The 22,274-nt window shown below is 38.8% G+C and overlaps 1 protein-coding gene across 10 annotated transcripts in view; it reads right to left on the bottom strand.

The window, feature by feature from the left end:
- ewg (DNA-binding protein Ewg) overlaps positions 1–22,274 on the bottom strand; it is a 281,799-nt gene that overhangs the window by 152,721 nt on the left and 106,804 nt on the right. For all 10 annotated transcript variants that reach the window (XM_067145587.2, XM_067145586.2, XM_067145589.2 and 7 more), the window contains one exon: positions 18,324–18,632. In XM_067145587.2, coding sequence (XP_067001688.1) covers positions 18,324–18,632 — 309 coding nt within the window. The remainder of the gene's footprint in view (positions 1–18,323; positions 18,633–22,274) is intronic.

Here is a 22,274-nt window from a genome sequence, read left to right as displayed (position 1 = left end):
TGATGAGATATGAAATTGGACATATATGCATAATGTTGTTGTAGTAGAGAAGAAGTCTTTTGATATTCTTCGTATCACTGCGAAGTGTAGATACGCTTTAAATTTTTTATAATCTTGATGAGATGTAGAATTGAGCATATATGCAAAGTAATGTCCTAATTAAAATATGAGTTGAACAAATATATTATTGCAGTGGAATATAGAATTTTCTTTCCACAATACAAATACAAATTTTATAGAAGTTATTGTTGAAAAATATTTAAAGTCTTATCTGAGAGACATAACCACTATATTGGGAACAATGTTACACTGTACAGCGCAAGGAATGCCAAAACATGCTGGTGCAATGAAGCAGTTTTTGTTCACAAACTACCATGTGTAGACCAGAGTGCGTTAACAGGATTTTAAAAAATTATAAACACAGAATTTGCAAAAATATTGCAATTTAGCAATTCAAATAATTAATTTGGGGATCAAATTGCCCACCTGGTGGTCATGATTTCAAGGTGTCAAATTGATATCGTCCGACACCAAGGTTAGCCGCTACGAGTCCCATTGGTTGAAAAAAAATTCACCATCAGAATGTTGGCTGTAAGGGTAAGACAGGTGGTGATATACAATTTCTAATCGCTAGATTGCACGCCAAAAGTCTGGATTAAATTCTAAACCAATATTAATATGGAGTGAGGGCATACGACTCTGTTAAAAGCAATTCGTCCATCGGAATTAAGGCTTGAGCAGACCTCTTCGGCTCAGTTTATTCAATGTCAGTTAACATTTAACTGCATGTCAAATTAATTTAACAGTGAACTTAACCAAATTAGCTCTTAGTCAACAATGGTTAAGATTAACAATCTGTTGAACTCTCAGTTAACTGCCCAGGTTCAAGCAGTTAAATTCTGTTAGCTCAATACAGTTCTTCTACTTCATATTATGCTTGCGCACTACGTCCAGTCACTGCTGTCCTCGGGGGCTTGGGTTCGATTCCCAGTATTGCCAGAAATTTAAGATTGGCAGGAAGGCTGGTATGTGGTTGAAATGGTACATGCAGCTCACCTCCATTGGGGGTGTGCCTGGAAAGAGCTGCACAACCTTGGGATGAGGACACGAGTTTACTTCACTTGTTTGATTGAAGTATTACCAAAAACTAATTACCAGATGTACGAACTACATTGCGGGAGAAGTTGTTTATTAATTATATCTTTCTAGGGTTAGAAACAAGTATACATTTGTTACTGGTAGTTGGTTTTATTTATCAAGGTTCTACAGCTTCACGCCAGTGTGATCTATCACGGCATCTTACTGCAACACACAAACATGACCAGATCAAAAATAAGGGATTCTGGATCTTTCATATTATATCGTAATATTACAGTCTTGTTTCAGCTGCTATATCGTACGTTGGCGAACTTCAGCATGCACACTGAATTCGCTACAAATTTTCTGCCAAGGGTCAATTTAGCTTTGAGTAAGGACCCATTACTTGACTTACTTTCTAAAATAGGTATATACAGTAGAAGTCCACTATAGCGAGTATGGCATATAACGAGAACGCCTCTGTAACGACACTTTTTGTCTGTCCCTTCAAAATTCCTATCTTAAACTGTGTATTATCCTTTGGTTACGAGAGCCCTACCACTGACCAACTGCTATTAGAAGCGATAAAGCGTGCGCAATTTTTTCTGTTACCAATCCTTATACACCCCAGCGATTAGGTTGCATGCGATCTATTATCTTCGGTATAGTTTCCTCGCTACGTCCACTAGCGGGCTCTCGTCAACATTTGAAGGAGACGTCGGAGTCAATTAGTAATACCTGTCGACTGCTGTTCCGTAAAGTAAAATCAATATGAAACAGGAGAAGATATGTTTTTGCAATAAATGCATAGATAATGCAGTCAATAGCAGTTGTTAAATCGTTAGAAATAAAGGCCAAAATAATCAATCGCATAATTTTAATATTGAAATTAAGTACGAATGTGATACACCTCAACAGATGGCAGAGTGCATAATTGATTTAAGGGTTTGATTACATTTTCTTGCATCTGGTTAAATTTTGGTAAGGATATTTCCTCGTAATTTATAGCAAGAAGATTATCACTTTTCTACTGGCACATAATATATGTTTTCATAGTATATATACGATATAGTTAGGTTACGAGACAGTGTTTGAATAAGAAAACAGAAGCGTTTGTCACAAAATGCGTGCACTTGGAAACACTCTCTTCGATATTCTAAGGCGGTGTCAGAGACGATTAGTAAAACCCATGAACTGCTGTTCCGTAAAGAAAATTAGAACTGAAAGAGAACATGTTTTGTAATGCATGCATAAATAACGAGGCCAATAGCAGTTGTCAACTCGTTCGATATAAAAGCTAGGTAAATGATCGTTTACTTTTAATACTATACACTGAAATTAAGTAAGAATGCGATACACCTGAAGGTATGGCAGAGCTATCACTGATTTCAGAGGTTAGTTTATATTGTCTCGCGTATGGTTAAATTTCGGAAAGACTTTTCCCACATAAATTTATATAGAGAAGATTGTCATTTCTCTACTAGCAATGAAATATGTTTTCATCATACATATAGTATGGTTAATTTAGGTTAGGTGATGTTTGAATAAGAAAACTGAAACTTCTGTCATAAAATGCGATTGAACATTTTCGGTACCGTATAGTTTCCTTGCTATGTGCATTTGCGAGCTCTCTTGTCGACATTCGAAGGCGACGTCGGAGTCTATAAGTGCTATTCCGTAAGGAAAAACAAAATTAAATAGGAGAACATGTTTTCATAATAAATGCGTATAGAATTTGGTCTATAACAGTTGTTAAATCGTTAGAAATAAAGGCTAAAGTAAACGATTGATTAATTTTAATACTACACACTGAAATGAAGTACAAATGTGATGTACGTCAAGATAGGGCAGAGCGCACCATTGATTTCAGAGGTTTGATTATATTTTCTCGTGGCTGGTTACAAGTCGGTAAGGCTTTTTCCATGTAATTCTATAGTGAGAAGGTTATCATTTCTCTATATGCGCTTGAAATATGTTTTCATGATTCATATACAGTTAGGTTAGATCAGGGATGGCAAACCTTTACTTACTAGTGTGTCAAGGTCTTATTTATTCGCTTTTACTGTCTAGTGTGTCATTGGTTAATTTCCTTTAAAATTATCATGAAACCCCTCATTTGACATCTTTTAGGTTTTAGATTGCATTACTTGTAAATTCTTTCAACTGAATGTTTTATGATTTTATTTTGAAAACCACTGAAAATTAAGTTTCTAAAAACAGGTAAATTTTAAGAATAAGATAAATTTTTGCTCTAACCCAATGATATTTGTAAAAAATATGGCCATAAAATTATTTGGGACATATTAATTAAAGCGTAATGTTAAAATGTGCTATATTGCTAGATTTTTCACCTTTATGGCCTGACGTGCCACAGAAGTCGTGGTCGCGTGTCACCTAATGGCACGCGTGTCATAGGTTCGCCATCCCTGGGTTAGGTGATGCCATTTGAAGAAGAAAACTGAAACGTTTGCCACAGAAGTCTCTGGAGTGATGCTCTAATTTTTTCAGAATGAAATTAGACATACAATTTCACGTAGAATCGCATTTTGAAAAATAACAAACAAGTAGGCCTAAGCTGTAGTGTGGATATCATCCGCGAAAACACAAGTTTTGAACAAACCAACTGCAGTTTCAAATCAATTTTAATGTGTATGGGTCTTTCCCTGACTATCCAACTCGTTGGCTGAATGGTCAGCATACTGGCCTTCGGACAGAGGGTCCCGGGTTCAACCTTCATTGGTTAATTCCAATGGCCCGGGGGCTGGGTGTTTGTGCTGTCCCCAACATTCCTGCAACTCACACACCACACATAACACTACCCATCACCACAATAAGGTGCAGTCACCTACACATGGCAGATGCCGCCCACCCTCATCGGAGGGTCTGCCTTTCAAGGGCTGTACTCGGCTAGAAATAGCCACACAAAATTATTATTATTTCCCTGACTTCAACAAAAAATCATATATAACAACAATCTGCTGTAACAAGTAAATTCTTCGCCATTATGAAATCTCTCTGTAATGGACTTCTACTGTACTTGGAAATCATTTCCAGAAGAAGAGAAATTTCAACCACGCATTCTCTTCTCGGCTTTTTTCATATTTCTCTGTAGAGTGACAAGAAATTCAGGGTCACGACGAAAACTTCGAATAAACGTTGACGCCTTGGTTTACAGTGGCTTTTTAAACAAAAAGGTATTGGAGCGCGCTCAAAGACTGAATGGTTCAGCCAATGCCTTCTACATTCTAATGGATTGTGACTCCTGTGAGAGTTAACATCGTATTAGATAGTTAACAGTTCTCAGGAAATGTTTGGACAAACGCAAGAATCTTAACATGCTACTAAATTTTTAACGCTATGTTAATAAACAGTGCGTTAGTGTTATTTTAACTGAGAATGAATAAACATGGCCTTGGTACTATTTGACAGGAGTAAGCTAAGTGCTGGCACCAGGTTTCAAACCGCACCCTTCCTACTATCATGTATCACATTAATTCATTTCATGTCATGTCCGACTCGTTGTCAGGTTATTTTCCGCCACATAACACTTAGCAGCTGAGATGCCGGCTGTACAGTCTACTCCATTACTGTAACAAAATATCCTGGACAGACAAGATTTTCATGCAGAGTTTGTTGACCTAGAACAAGAATATGATTGAGTTCCCAAAGAATTGATTTTTGAACGCCTTACGAACCTAAAACGTGCTGGAGTAGCTGGTAAATGTAGTGAAAAAGAGCTACGAAATGCCACTCTCTAAGGTCAAGAGCAGAATTGGGGAGTCCGATAGCTTCCCTGTGAAGGTTGATGTTCACGACTGTTCAGAGCTTAGTCCATCATTATTTATTTTGGTCATAAACTATCTGACCAAACATCTCATGCATAATCTACCCTGGAGCCTTCTGTACGTGAACACAATAATCTATTGGTGAAACAAGAGAGCAGGTTGAAGAAGTTCTTGTTAGATAGAAGCTAACACTTGAGAGCCATGGACTGAGAGTATATGCACATCAACTCTTCCACTTCATAATATATTGGCCCACAACGCAGTCAAAAGACCTACAAAATTCCACTCTCTAAAGTCATCAGCAGAGCCTGAGAGTCTTCCTCGGTGATAATGCCGTAAAGTTGGAAGACAAATTTAGGTACCTTGGATGTATTGACAAAAAAAGCAACAGTGGATGCTGATGTTTAATACAAAATAAATGTTGGTAGGCTAAAGTGGCAATCAGTGACCAGCATGATGTGTAATAAAAGAATGCCTGTGAAAATCAAAGGCAAGATTTACAGCAATGTGATCAGACCAGCAACAACATACAGAGCAAAGACATGGGCCAGGCAGGCCAAGCACAATCAGAAACGGCACGTTGCCGAAATGATGATAATGAAGATGATGTTTGTTGTTTAAAGGAGCCTAACAGCTAGGTCATTAGCCCCTAATGGTAAGAGGTGAACGAAACTAAAACTTCAAAATTTATCCACCGACTAGAACCTAAAACGAATGATGATGAAAAAATTATAGTGAAACGAAAACCATCAGTGGATCCAATTCACAAAGCCTGAAATACTGGGATGATGCATTATTATCTAAAGGGATCCAAAATCCAGGTTGCCGACCCCCCAATAATGAAACTAATCACTGGGAGGTAGAACCTTGGTGCTCCTACTCTAGTGGTACGAATCACAGGTAATGTAGACTAGTGGTGTTTTTCTTTTTTTTTCCTAGGGGCTTTACGTCGCACCGACACAGATAGGTCTTATGGCGACGATGGGATAGGGAAGGCCTAGGAGTTGGAAGGAAGCGGCCGTGGCCTTAAGGTACAGCCCCAGCATTTGCCTGGTGTGAAAATGGGAAACCACAGAAAGGTGTTTTTCTAATGGTGCTACTAATCACAGGAAATGTAGACCTATCGTATGTCGCACACAATGGTATCACTTACAGGTAAAACACTCATGGTGTTTCGCACATAAGGGTACTACGCCCAAGCAAAGCGGACCCATGGCACTCCGACTAATCATGGGTGCCGGTATTCCTGTGGTGTCCCTCACTAAGTGAAACTAATCACTGGCAACGTATACTCATGGTGTTACTCACATAGTGCTACTAATCATAGGCAATGTAGACCCACAGTGTATGACACATTATGGTAACAACCACAGGTAATACAAACCCATGGTATTCGTCACATAATGGAACTACTCTTAGGTAACGTCCACCCATGGTTTTCGCACATAGTGATACTTACCATGGGCTCCAGCCAAACTCCTAGGGCCGATTGCAGAAACGGTATTTAGACGATGTCTATGGTTAAACAATGCCTAAGCATGGCTGCCGCATTGCAGAGACGTTATTTATCACTTAGACACTGTCTAAAACCGATGTTCAACCGGTCATGTTTAAACACTGCCGAGAGCACTGTTTAACCTCAAATGAGAGGAGTGAATCACAATTAGAGGTTATGTACCATAAAATATGTAATTTGTATGATCATGTTGAAACGGTTCCGGAAAGAAAGGTTAGTCCGACGGCCTCTCTGTGGGTCGCCCGCTGCTAAATCGCAGCAATTCGTTTGACATGCACGGGGAGATAACAATAAAATAAGATTTCGCTTTACGAGAGACTTGTTTCTTGAGATCGACAAAGTGACAGTCCGGTAACTGTCAACTTGAATACAATTCTTGGCAACGGATATATTTTATTATGTACACGAGGTAATTTCCATGGATTTATAGGTCACTTCGACTACATATCAGAATTATGTGTCCCGATCGTCTGAGGGCTGTCACATATATCAATCAGGAGGGATTCACTTATATTTACTGCCAAGTAAACACACATAATAGTGAAAACTAAAAAGTAGGTTGTATGGGATTTTTATACATACTGTATATCATCGGCAACTATCAGATAGGAAAAGGCAAGTGGTGGTGATTATCGTTTAAAGAGGACTGAGGAAGAAGAGCCGTGGCCATAATAACAGCCCTAGTATTTGCCTGGTGTAAAAATAGGGAAACTATGGAAAACAATCTTCACGGCTGCCAATGATGCATTTCGAACCTACGATCTCCAGAATGCAAGCTACATCTATATGGCCCGTACAACAAACTCGGTTACACATTACTATTGCTTCATCTTCCCTTCGTCGAAGCTACCGTATTTATGAGTAGATTACACTCACTGTAACAACGCTATAATGAAAGCTACACTTCCCCGTACGGTGCCGTGTCGCTTTAGTGTCGATAATATGATGAGATTTAATTTCCACCGAAAACGATACTCTTATCTGTGGGCAAGTCATGCTCAGCCATATTTGAGTAATGTGTAGGAAGACAAATAGCTGACTGGCGTTCGGCGCGCGCACTGGCAAATTTCATTGGTTGCGACAAGCAAAGAGTTACATGAAAGATACTTCTATATCCATTTTCAAACCAAAACTGAAACTTTAAGGGATGTCTAGTTAAACATCGACTGAACATTGTTTATGCAATGGAAGATCGTGAACGATTTAGGCGTTGGTTAGGTAGACGATGTCTAAGGCTTAAAACTAGTCATCGTTTCTGCAATCGGCCCATAGTTTTTCTCATGTTGTGGTACTAATCACAGGCAACATATACCTATGGTGTTTCTCGTAAAGTGGTACTTCGCATAGGTAGCGTAGATCTGTTCTGAACCCAGCGGAACCAACACATTCCAGCACAGCATTACGGCACATGCGCATTAGTTCGCGCAGCCGAATGCCTCCTTCCCCGCTATGGAGGAAAACACATGATCGTAGACCCTACTAATAACAGAACCGTGGTGTTCCTCACATGGTGGTACTAACTGCAAGTAATGTCGACCCATAGTATTCCTCACGTAATGGTAGTAAGCACAAGTAGTTTCATGGTTCTAATGTCATCATCCCTTTGTCGCCCCTTTTGATAGGCAGGGGATACCATGGGTGTATTCTTCGTCTGCGTCCCCCACCCACCACGGATGTAACCGAAATGAGAATGGTTCGTTGCTCAAATGGGAGTCTGAGATAACTGATAAAATGGATCAAGAACAGTTGAAATGGCTTACACACCTTGTTCAGAGAGCACTAACAAGGAATGTCTGTTGGCTCAGCCAGGAATTTTGTGTTCCCATTTTATTTAGAAGTTTCACGTAACACTGCGATTAGGATGGCAAAAGCAACTGTGTTACTCTTAGTTTGCCTAATATCGGACTTTTAAAATGTCACAACATACGGACAATACATGGGGTGGTATGAATAAAACGCGAGTACTTACTCAAATTATACACTCATGAGCATGAGCATTTAGTAGGAGTATATTCTCAGACCAAGTAGCATGTACTCCATTTGTTAAGAATAAAAAGGTTCTCCTCTGATGGAGCAGATACTCAACAGCACCGCCATGTGGATCATTCGAAATCGAGTAGATGCACGTGTTCTGCGTGATCGTCAACTGTTCGCTCTGTGCTTCGCTACATAACCTCAACAGCGTATACCGCACACATATACACCAACAAACCGTGCTCGTGAAGTATCTCCGTGTGTTTAATTGTAGCGTGTATTTTTCCTCGCTTTGGAAACTGTTTCTCCATTAACTTTTGCCAGTATTTTGCGGGAACATGGTGTACTTTTTAGCAAATCTCAATTGCCGGCGGTTCGGAAGGAAAAATCCGAATCGTTGGAAGTAGTTCAGAAAAAGCTGCAAGCCATGTGTGGCAAGAACTTGGAGACGAGCACCATAACGAAGAAGATTAATAATATGAAAATGCGAGTGAAGCAAAAGTGTGGTATTAATAAAACGGGAAACAAAAAGATTGTTCTCAAGGACTGGGAGAAGATTATTTACAAACTGCTGGAAGGGGATACCAATCCAACAGTGACAAGAGTTCCAGGTATGTCCTCAAAGTATATTCACGATTTATTTTCTTGAACGGGTTTATAAAGGTTGTAGAGGGTATTTTGTGTGCCAACACTCCGGATTTTAAGGATACGATATTTCTATTCATTGTTACTTTAGGCCAATATGAACTTCACCCAGCCTTTGGTTCACTGTACCCGGGTTTGAATCCTGGGATGTTAGCTGCGTTTTATTCATTAATTGCATGTGAGGAAACTATATATAACTCTAAATTATATAAGTGACTTAAAACGAATTTTCATTTTTTCTTAGGAACAACTGTGGTTGGAGTAGGTCTGGATGTATGGCAGGAAGTAGAACCAGACAACCTTCCTCCACCTATAGTGGAAGTAGTAGTAGTAGAGGAAGGGGAAGAAGGAGGCAGCCCTAAAGAAGTCATGAATCCACCCCTAAAAGGAAAAAACGAAATATTTTCGAGGAATACAAGACGGAAGAGACAAGAAATTTCACTAACACTGAACGTCAGCGCTTGGTGCTACTAAAGCAAGTAAGAGTGTTGGACTTGAAGGAAAAAAAGTTGAAATCTCAAATTGTGGAATAACAACCTTGTATTGTTTTTTCTAAATATAACTTGTTTTGCTTACATGTTTGATATTTGGTAGTGAACAATAAGCAAGAGTGACACTGGTACTTGCTGCAACTCAAACACCTTGATATATTATCTCTGCCAATTCATTTCGCCTAGCTTCACCATTCCACCTGATATTTGCAGCAGCTGCCATGTCATCCTCATTTCCATCTTCTAACCTTACATTGCCACCTAATGGTTGTAGTTCAGGGTCCTCATCCTGTAAGTACTTGGCAATATTGTGCAACACACAGCAACAAATGATCAGTTTTGGCACTTTATTTAAAGACAGGCGTACTTTGTGCTGAAGAATAGGGAAACGTTGGTTTAGTTGCCCAAAACATCGTTCGATCACAACTCTTTCTTCGGTAATGCACCTGTTATAAGCAATTTCTTGAGGCGTTTGTGGATTTCTGAACGGTGTCATAAGCCAGGGTGCAATACCATAGCCACTATCCGCTAACAGTAACGCATTTACCCTATTCAGACTTACTGTTGTCTGGACAGCTGAATTTCTCCAGACTCGAGAATCATGCACAGATCCAGGCCATGACGCATCGACACTGGTAAAAACTTCCATGGCATTGCACGTTGCCTGTACAGTAATACTTGCATAACCTTTCCTGTTTATATATTCATCACCATAATGTGTAGGCTTCTTAATTCCAACATGAGTGCAGTCAAGAGTACCTACCGCTGCTGGAAAGTAGTACTTTTCCTACCACTCTTGTTTCGCAACTTCAAATTCCATATCTGTTTCAGGAAATTTTATCCACACTGCAGCTTTAGCCATGATGCGGTCCATAACCGCAACAAGATTTTTAGATCTTCTCCTACTCTCGAATCCTGGGTCACCTACCAATCTTCAAAATGCTTTTAATTTGACTATGTTTTTAACAGCACCACCTCTTGTTTCCAGTTTCTCTGGTCCAAATAAGTATAGGTTTAACCAATCCACATTAACTTTTCAAAAATGATATAGACTTTTAACATTATTAGAGTCCACATGTTCACTTCTCTCCTTGTAAATTTTTCCACGAGGCACCACATTATATACTCAGCCATGTTATTTCTCCTCAGAAGCTAAAAATTGGTATATGCTCAAGCTTGAGACAACTATCAGCCATACTCAAAACAAAGTGAGTATATACTCATCAATCTGAGAAGGTACTCCCTTTTATTCATAGCACATAAGAGAAACTACTCTCAGACTCTTAGGAAGGTGAGTATATACTACACCATCTCCATAACATGAGTATATACTCAGATAGTGAGTACATTCTCAAGAACTTTATTCTTATGAAGTGGAGTATATACTCAGAAAAGTTGAGTACATACTATATTCTCATTTTTATTCATACCACCCATGGATCCAAAGCTATCTAAAACACATTCGAGAGGATGGAGCAGTTTATCGGAATTCCAAAAAGACCCATATAACCAATGCCAAGTGTCTAAATGCTTATTATAAGGGTCTCAAAGTTATTGCACCACAGCGATGCGAGGAAATTTTCACGTATATGGAGCTACAGCCGAGCACATCTAGTGGCAACGTGGAGAAAAAATGTCAAAGCCATACCGACTAGATACTTTTTCTTTCCATAATACTTATCACCTGGTACATATTCTATGTCAAAACTTGTGGCCATGACCCCAAAACAGGCCCGTTCAAATTGTTAAAAGTTTACACTGGAAGAAGTTTCAGGCTTTGTTTCATTCTTTACATACGACACACCTGGAAACTTTAACATGATGTCAGACCGCACATGGTCTCAATAGTAATGTTCAATTTCGCCAAGTACAGAGCACACGGGAGTCATCCTTCCGAGAGATGAAGGCGAAAGCTGTTTGTAATTTGTAATATTTTGATTACATATATATTTATTTAAGTAAAATTTACGATTCCACCTACTAAATACAATATACTTTTGCAATGCAGTTTTTTACATTACAGGTTAATATTTATTCAATACCAGTTTCATCAGCCATAAACATTCGATTATACAATTCAGTCGAAAGGTCCTAAAACAATACATTTTTAACATGACATCTTAGTTAAAATAAACAAATATGACATTGTCAAGCTTAAAAGTTAAATGATAAGATACAAAGATGATAAAAGCACATGTATTTTAGTATTATGACAAATTGAATGCAATTATAGAGTGGCTACAGTTGACTCCAGATAGTGAGGTTCTGAAGTTCTAAAGGTGTATAACCTTGTGTAGCGCTGAATTAAGTAAACACAAATATGATAAAAGTTCGTAAAATAAATGCTTCAGAACATTCTGTTAAAGAAGTGCTGATGTATTTCTAGGTACTAACTGGTCTAAAATGCGTATCTTTCATATCAGTTCTAGCGATTGTATGACCTTGCTTCAAGCAATGTTTATGGCTGATGATGACCCCGAGCAGGGTTGAAACTGGTATCAAATAAATATTATGTAAAAAACTGCATTGCAAAAGTATATTGTATTGAATAGGTGGAATCTTAAATTTTACTTAAATAAATAAATATGTAATCTCAGTTCAATATGAACCAATCAAAATGAAGTTTCTAACCCCTAATATTTTGATTGATTCTTTACAATAATGGCAGGTTGTCATTAAACACGGAAGTTCATTTCTTTTGCTGTTTTACTGCGAAACAACGAAGCAAGAAACTGTAGAAACATATACAATGTTATCCTAATTTATATCAAACAAAATCTTAAGCATTTGTGGCCGTAAATCACGCTGTTTTGCAATGTCATGACTGTTGTTAGTTTCATTCTGCCCATTATTTTTGCAACGTTATTGAAACTATTCCACGTCCAGTTACTGAACTGAACGCATACCTGCCAACTTTTAGAAACCAAAAATAGGAAGATTTTTTTAAATTCTTGAAATTCATCACATATATTCCACCACGGTCTAGGTGAAAAAAGGTCAGGATAAAAGGCATACATATCTACAGTTACATTGCAAATTGACCATTAAACTGAAAATCTTAAACTAAAAAACATAAAAATGGTTACAAGAAAATATAGCTAATCATTCTTATTTATGACACATATGAATAATAATATTTACAGTATGTCTCACTGACACACGCAACAAAATACTTAATACTGCATTTTCTCGCGTAATTAACGCACTTCTTTGACAAGAAATACAGGCGAAAATTTCGGATGCATAAATTATTCAAGGAATTCAGATATTCAAGCACATGAAACACGACCAAAAGCAACAAATGTTATGGAAGTGCATTTTGACCCTTCACTCGAACAGAAATAGATATAGCAATTAAGAACACTCAGAACAATAAAGCATGTGGACCAGATGGAATTTACTATGAACATGTCAAAAGCATGGCGCCATACTTTTTAGACCTATGGAAGGACATCTTTAACGAATAACTGAAACAAGGTACAGTGCCAAAAATCTGGCAGCAAGCCACGCCGAAGCTATTGTATAAAGGTAAAGGAGATATTAAAGATCCGAATGCAAACAGGGACATAGCATTAGAACGTACAGCCTTCAAAATCCTAACGAGTCTCCTGAATAACCGCCTATACAAGATGATAGAGAAATTCATCCCTGAAGAGCAGTTCGGTTTCACCAAGGGCAAATCGACTTTACACGCTGTGAAATGTCTTATGGACAAAAGTGAGGAAGCCCTGAGGAATCCGAGAGGAAAGTTCCATGTGACCTTCGTGGACTATACCAAGGCATTTGACCTCATAATCAAATCCATGATAATAGAAAAGCTGGTAGGGTACATAGGGGAAAATTACATCACAAGAATTATTAGGAATATACTTGGGCATAACCTGGTACAGATAGTGTATACTGTGTTGACTGATCCAGACCGCTAGAACAGAAAAATGGCGTGCTACAAGGAGATCCACTGAGCCCATTATTGTTCAATATAGCCACATCAGATATCACCAAATACATCAAAGCGGGCGTCAAAATACTGGTCTATGTCGACGATATGGCTCTTTTATGTCACCCGAGATAACAAAATTTCTTCCCTTTGACCAACTGGAAAAGTGGGACACCAGAAATTAACTGCAACTTAACGAAAACCATGACAATGACGTTCAGGAAAGGAGGCACATCAGCAGCCAATGATAAGATCACATACAGGAACGAGCCACTATCAATCGTCCCTCACTTTAAATACCTAGGGATCACCTTGCAGACATATGGAACTGTTTTCACGATACATGTCAAAGAAAGAATAACAGCTGCAACCTTAGCCATGACTGGTATAAAAAATCTACCAAAAATCTCGCTGGCAACCGCAATGGAAATATTCAAATTGAAAATTATCCCCGTAATAACATATGGCATGGCATTAATTTGGGAGTATCTTACCAAAAGCAATCTAGCAGATATAGAAAAAGTGAAAGCCAAATTCTCAAAACAAGCTTTATGTGTATCAAAGTACACCCGATCGCGACTGGTATATTTGCTGAAAGAGAAACTTTTTCATAGAAGATCTCCGCCTACAACTGCAACTATCCTCTACACCGGCATACCAGAATTTGCTCATAGACCTTCAGAGAAAAGTGGAAGAAATATGGCTGGAATTCTACTCTGCAGACACTATGTTAAACAGCGAATGGAAAAGGCCCGGATATGAACTTAAGACATGTAATGACGCGATATGCTGTTCACGGATTTCACCACCGGATATGCAGCAGAGCCAACTAACATGAACCAAACGAATTACAGCGTTTATGCAAATTGTGTGGGAAAAGCTGTGAGAGGTACCACGCAATGTCATGCTGGAAAAGATTAGTGTCACTGACCAAATTCTGCCTCGACGAAAATGAGAGCTAAAATTATTTTCTTTGCACATTGTGCGAATCTTTTCTATTAATAATTCAGATATTTACAAATTATTTACAATTCATTTACATTTAAAAGTTACATCAAATATTATATAAACACAATTGGTTCAACTCATTTGCGGTTACCGTCATTTGGCGTAAAATTTAGATTTATTTCCTGAAAAGTCAAATAGGGTACATCAGGTACGTTAGACACGTCGGTTTGAAGTACCGACACTGGAAAATATTCTTCCCGTTACGAGCTTACAATATGACCTGAAGTGAAATAAAGATGAACTAATAAAAGTACAATTCATGTAATGTCATAACAATGACACACCGGCAAAAGAAGATAACTGTCCAACACGAGAAGGGTCGGCCATCGAAGGAGGGACCCTGCTACATTACCCCAAACCGATCGTATCCAATCTTGTACGAGTGACGTGTCAATACACCCTTTTTCTTGAATACGAATGTGGATCACTCGCGGAAATTTTTCTTTAGGCATTGTTTTTCATTTTAGAACAATTTAAGGTGCAAGCTTTCTGCCATCAGCTGTTACAGCAAGCATTGCAGTACATCATTGTTTTTCCCCTCCGGTAGCGCATACAATAACACTATGTTCCTTTCTTATCGATTGTTCAACTTTGTGGCATATGAAAACTGATTGGCGTCTGACCTGCGGTTCCTATAACGGAGATCAAATATTCCAACCCTTTAGGCTTCTCAATCACAAAGCGATGAAAATGGTTGAAATCATTAGTCATTTTTTTGCATAATGTTGTTCTTCGTCAAAGAAGAAGTCCATTTCTCTTCATAAAATTAATCAAGCCTCGGCTAACCTTCAAATCCGAGACACTAATTCCATGTGCAGCGGCTATTCCCCATTCTTATTTTGTGAGAAACGGCCTATGCAATGTTGCATAACAAAATCATATATTTAAGCAGATCCTCCTCTACTTGCGGAAACTTGCCGCTTTTTGGTCTGCGAAATGTTTTGCGGGACTAGTTGGCTACTTGAAGTGCACTTCTGTTACCGCGGTAGCGCACGTTTCATTTAGACACTGAATACATGCTGCCCGCTGCGCTGTTCGCATATGTTTCGGTGTAACTGATCACCGCAAGTTTGTATGATGCAGTATTACTCGAATACTGTGGACTGACAAACAATTTTGAGATCACAGAATGTCCCGTATCCGAAACACTCGTAAAACTAGTACAGTGGGATTCCCTGCCGGCTAATAACAGCACGTTGCCTTGTATTTGGAATGCCCGCTTTCGCAATAGGAACCCTGCTACAGTATGCAAACCTTTTCTTGATACCCGAGCGCCCTAGTGCTGAATCGGTATACCTCGGTTATCTTCGAGATTCGTACTCGCAAACCTTTGAAACACAAGCTATGAATCGCTTATGCATCGCCGTGAGACATCTGGCGAACACTTTACATACTCTTACTGTTGTTGTTCACACAGCAAAGACAAGCTATAGAATTCATGCTAGGAACAAAATTTGTATCAAGAAATGTTATATCATGTTATATAATGTGTGTGACACAATTGTTGGTTTAAGATAATAAAACTTTAGGAAATTCATATCGATCGATCATATTATCGATTCAATTCAATTTCATTTCCGTTCAGTTGGCAGTATAACCGGAACCGGAAAAGCTCCCTCCTTACTCCTCACCCCCGCAAAGTCCGGCTCCATGACTACATGCTTAGCGTGCTGGCCTTTGGTCAGAGGGGCCATGGGTTCGATTCCCGGCAGGGGCGGAAATTTTAACCATCATTGGGAGCTGGGTGTATGTGTCGTCTTCGTCATCATTTCATCCTCATCACGACGTGCAGGTCGCCTACGGGTGTCAAATCAAAAGACCTGCACCTGGCGAGCCAAACTTGTCCTCGGACACTACCGGCACTAAAAGCCATACACCATTTCATTTTACCCCCGATAAACCTGGTATCACGAAAAGGTTCACGTACTTGTACTTGAGTAGACATCTTTATTTTGAAACCCATCCGGAGCTGTGTGATGGATGTTCGAAATTGTGGGTACGTCAAATACGTAAACATTTCTTTTTCTCCACTTTGGACCCAAAAATATTGGGATGCGTAAATTATGCACGGGCGTTAATTATGGGAGAAAATGCGGTAGCTTCCTTCATCAGACGATAAAATGAAATGAAATTTATAGGTATCTCTGAACTATTGGAGATAACGTTTGTTATATTTTTTGGCCATAACGAGAAAAGAAAATACCAGAAACTGTCAACGACAGAATCCCCTTAAAAACATTCAACTCATTAAAATGATGCACTTAGATACACGAAACTACCACATACAAAAAAATTCAATGCAGACTTTGAGAGAGGGAGAAAGCATAGAAATGCAAGAAAAAACACGTGGCCTACAAATCCAACGAAACTAAACACAGAAACGATGTTAACAGCGCACGAACAACACAAAAACAAACTCATTCTATCGTCCCAATTAACTGAGTCGTTAGCGCACGCTAGCCTCTCTTGCTTGCAGGACATTACGACATTGTTATTCTTTTAACAATTTTGATCACTTAAGCTCAGGGCCCTGACCTAGTCTTTGTACATTAACGGCTGATGATATTCGCTATGCCGAACGAAACATGTTCCATTATTTAAGACACCTCATGATTATTTTATAATTCAATTGGTGTATTGTATTGTATTGTATTGAGTAGGTGGTTGTTAATAAAAGAATCTTATTTTAATATATTATCCTCAATACGGTTCTATTATGAGATAAATTACATGTTAATCAAGTTACGAAAGTTATATTTAAAAATTATTGTCTAGACATAACCTCAATATTTTCACAATGGCACATTTTGTAAGAAAGAAAAAAAGACAAAAGGAAACAACACCAATGAGTAAGTAAGAATTTTTTCTACATAACCATGGTGGGAAAATTATGCGAATTTGTATTTGTACTCAAATCTTCACTTTAAGATTAAGGGTGGGAATATTACGTGCAGGGAAAAACTGATGCTCAATTTTATTGACTTTACGTCCCACTAACTACTTTTACAGCTTCCAGAGACGCTGAGGCGCCAGAATTTAGTCCCACGGGAGTTCTTTTATGTGCCATTAAATCTACTGACATGAGGCTGACGTATTTTAGCCCCTTCAAATACCACCGGACTGAGCCAGGATCGAACCTGCCAAGTTGGGGTCAGAAGGCCAGAGCCTCAACAGTGAGCCACGTAGCCTGGCAGGGAAAAATTATGCAGCTATATATGGTAATTAAAATACACTATATTTAGAAGAAAACCTACTGATTTGTCAACAGTAAGTTCACTCAACGGCAATAACTTCACTCATGGCAGTTCCTGGAATTATTTTTCAGAACTTTTCCCTATTGCATCGATACAGGGCGTCATCGTCCTTATCAGCCATGTAAGCCAAAGGGCTATTTTTGAGTCCAGAAAATAGTGAGGGGAAAGAGAATGTTCAGTTCACAATTGAGTAAATACGGTAACTACCTGTAAGTAATGGCTAAGCTTAAGGTTAATGTAAAGAAAGCAGGCAAATCATTCCAAGAGAATAACACATTTGTGAACCTATATATTTTTTAAACATGCCTGCATGAGAGAAGTAAGTACATGTGTACTTTAAGGGTAATAATCTATTACTCTTGAGAAATTTTGTTTGTGTATGCCAAGTTTTACTGCAAAAGTAATAGTATGTCCAAGAGTATTTTAAGGACAATCTATTATCCTTGAGAAATGTTGTTAATTTTAAGTTCTACAGAATCTAGAAGCAGCTAATGGAAGACACCGAGAGGACAGAATGCAGGGGAAATCTTCTTTACAAATACTGTTCAAGAGATTTTGGAAACTTTAGGGTATACAGTATATTTATAAACGAGCACACAAAAATTTTAGTTCATTCGAACTCAATTAAAGAGTTACCTTTTGTTTCTCATCTTCTGAGCGGGCATCCATTCTAACATTAGCCCAAGGGAGCTCTTTGGGCCACCATGGTGGTCTGGTAGATTCTCGTCCCCAGCCTGGTTTTCCACGGCCCGTTGAATACTTCAGCATAAGGGGGATAAATGCACGTAACTGAGCCTGAGTCATTTTCTCAACAGGAGTGGGGATACCATCAATAATAAGTGGCGGCAGCTCATAAAGCGAGGGGTCTTCTTGTACTGGAGGAGGGGCATGCTGTGCAAGTGCAGTCTCCAATTCTTCCATGATCATTGTCCTAATATTCTTCATCTGTGAAAATTTACACATAATGAATGGGCAGGTAAATAAGTACATTCAATTACTCAATCATACAAGAATTCATAAATATGGAAGGCCATACTTCACATAACATAGGCAAGTACTCTCAGTAGATATAATGATGTAATTTGCAACGTTATACTCTGCATGCACTGCATCAGATTCCAAAGATGAACAGATTTTTCATAAAAGGACAGAAGGAAAAAGTTTACACAATAAACGGCAGCATGAAGCGCACCAAGAAATCTTGATCAATGATGACCCTCTTGTCATCAAGAGAGTCTTCAACAAGGAAGTGGGTTGTCACCAATGTTCCCTTTGATAAATTTATTACTGAAGTAATTCGGGAATGAAAGAGTACCGTATTTGCTCGTGTATTAGACCCCCTCACGTATTAGATCCCCTTGGCTTTTCGAGACGAAGAAAATGAAAAAAAAAAAAATCTTGCATACAAGACCCCCCCCCCAATGTAATTCGTCACAAAAGAACGAGTCCGCTTCAAAGCGGGTACAACCCTTATGCAGCTCTGATGACATCACACAAATTTGTGAATAGTTTCGCCCGTACGGCCCACGCAATGAAAACACGCTCGAAGTCATGCGGTACATCTGTGATGTGTAGTTAAGAAATGTCTGCCTTCGTAGCGTAGGCCCACTACAGCTCTGATGTCGGATAAGTAGGTGAATGGTTTCGTGTCTGACCCACGCACTGCAAGCTCGCATCAGTCATTTATATATGTCTGTGTTTTGTAGTTAAGAATGTCTGCCAGCGTAATGGTTAGCACAATTAGATGCCGTTCTTGGGAGCCCGAGTCCGATTCCCGGTACCGTATTGCCAGAGATTTATGAATGGCAGGAAGGTTCATTGGCGGTAAAAATGGTACATGCAACTCGCTTCCACTGGGGGGGCCTATCTAAAAAAATAAAAAAAAATAAAAAAAAAGAGCTGCACCACCTAGGGATGAGGTAACGAGTCTAATTTAGTTAAGAAATATTCACTGTTGTTAGGCCTATTAATATAGGCAGAGGAGATCATTAACAAAGCAATTGTTTAATATCTTTTAACTCGGGCCAATATAGGATTTTGGGGTGAAATAAGTAGGTTTAAAACGTGATAAAAACAATCCAATCACAACTGTTTTACTCACCAACGTACCTAACAAATAATAATAATAATGATATTGATTTTTTTATGTCCCCACTTACTTTCAACGATTTTTGGTGACACCAAACAAAACATACTAGGGTATGTGTTAATAAAAAAAATGAGAGACAACGAATGACTGAAATGAAACATTATGATAATAAAACGCATTACCGCCACACCTGTAGATACCATAAAGGGGCCAAAATTTCCGGTTATTTATTCTCATTCTTTCCGTCGTGGAACTTCTCACAACCAAACCTAAACAATGCTGTCTCTCTTATCCCACTTACAGCTATTTTGGTAAATCCTGATATGATAAATGTAGAGAACAAGCATGAAATATACTTAAAAACAAGGGTCTAGCTTTCAGCAGCCGCAGTTATCAAAATAATGCTTCGTCACCATGTATTACCAGTACATTTGGAAATACAACTCGTAACATAAGCTAGTTATCAACTGGTGGCTTGGCACACTTTCTGCAGCACGTCTTTATTCAAAAGGAGTGGCTCCTGCTACACAAACACAAACTCTCCAGAAACCATTTGGGAATTGATTCTCACGGTTTGGACTCTGAATGGTTCAATACAACCAAAGGAGTACAACAGGGAAGTGCCTTGTCACCACTTCTATTCATAGCAGTTATGGATACCATTTTATAGGAACTAAAAGGAAAAGGTAATAAAGATCTTCAGGCTCTGGTGTTTGCAGACGATGTGGCAATATGGGATGAAACAGAGGAGGGCGTGCAAAATAATCTGAATGCATGGTGTAAGAAGTTTGATGGTTATGGAATGAAATTGAACCCATCAAAAACAGTAGCATTAAAAATCAGCAGACTTTATACACAATGCAATATAAAAATACAGGACCACCAAGTTGAAGTAGTACACCAATTCAGTTATTTAGGAAGCGTAATCGCTAGTAATAACAGAGCTGAGATAGAAATAACAAGCAGAGTAACCAAAGGCTCTAACTTTTACAGCATCGTTAGACACCTACTATGGGATCAGAAAGTCCCACAAAGAACAAAAATGACCCTGTACAAGTCATATTTCATTCCTATCCTTACATATTCTCTGGAAACCTGCACACTAACATCAAAGGATTATAGTAGGATTCAAGCCTGTGAAATGAAATTTCTTAGAACTGCCCTCCAAAAGACCCGACTCGATCATGTGAAAAATGATGAGATCCGATCTAAATGAATCGATGGAGGAAAGACTTAGGTCAACTAGACTTAAATGGTTTGGGCATGTTAAACAAATGAATAGCCCAAGGTTACCATGTGCTTATTTGGAAAAGAGAATAACAGGTAGAAGACCAGCTGGAAGACCAAGAAGAAGATGGATGGACCAACTGAGGGAAGACGTGGAGAGAAGAGGATGGAATTGGGAATCTGTCTTGGACAACGAAATGTTTTTGAATAGGCAACTTTGGAAGACGCTCGTTTTCAAACACCCTACCCGGCTCGCTGGAAGGGCAAACCGATGATGATGATGATGATGATAATAATAATGATGAGTCTGGAAGAAAACTATTTTTTTAAAGTTTCAAGAAGACGGCACCATCAATGCTCTCGATGCATGGCTGACAAGATGGCAGTGAAGACTACGTCATTTGGAATGAAGATATGCCAGTAGCAGGGAAGTTGGCGACAAGACAATAATTCAAATGAAAACAGTGATTAGATTTACTCAGGTTTACTGTACGGTAGGCCTTCTGCTCAACTGACAAACAAATGACTGGCCATTGTTATTTTCTATCAATATTGCATAATATGATAATACATTACAATTATCCCTTTCATCTATGGGGTTGAGTATGAAGCGAGACGAATTTCCGTAGAATTTTCATAATCGTATGCCTTTCCTGATGTCAAACTAATCATAGGAATTAGTGAGATGAAACAAATGATGTGATATAAACGACTAAAACTGCCTTTATTTACTGTACATGTAGGCCTATACCTATATATTTACTGGCATGTAAAAGAACTACTGCAGAACAAAATTTCAGCACCTCGCCATCTCACAAAAACATCATAAAAGCCCTGTACTTACTTGCGTATTAGACCCCCCTTTTCTTCCACTTTTAACGCCAAAAGAAGTAAGGGGTGTCCAATATGCAATAAAAATGGAAACCTACAACCTGTTTTCGTCTTTGACCGGGTCAGGGATGTAACAAATGAACCATTTATATAGGCTACAATTACAAAGGGGTCGCCACTCTCAAGGTGATTATTAATGACTGATAAATGCTATGAAATGATAATAGAGAGTGTAGTTGCAATGGAAGATGACGGGGAAAACTGGAGTACCCGGAGAAAAACCTGTCCCGCCTCCGATTTGTCCAGCACAAATACCACATGGAGAGACTGGGATTTGAACCATGGCATCCAGCGGTGAGAGGCCGACGCGCTGCCATCTGAACCAGGGAGGCTTTTCCAATATGCAATAACCTTGAATTTTGTGCAGTGAACAGATGGCT

Source organism: Anabrus simplex, chromosome 4 (assembly GCF_040414725.1).
Source record: "Anabrus simplex isolate iqAnaSimp1 chromosome 4, ASM4041472v1, whole genome shotgun sequence".
In the NCBI taxonomy this organism is placed as follows: domain Eukaryota; kingdom Metazoa; phylum Arthropoda; class Insecta; order Orthoptera; family Tettigoniidae; genus Anabrus; species Anabrus simplex.
The sequence above is the reverse complement of the archived record's forward strand: the minus strand, read 5'-3'. Positions and strand labels throughout refer to the sequence as shown.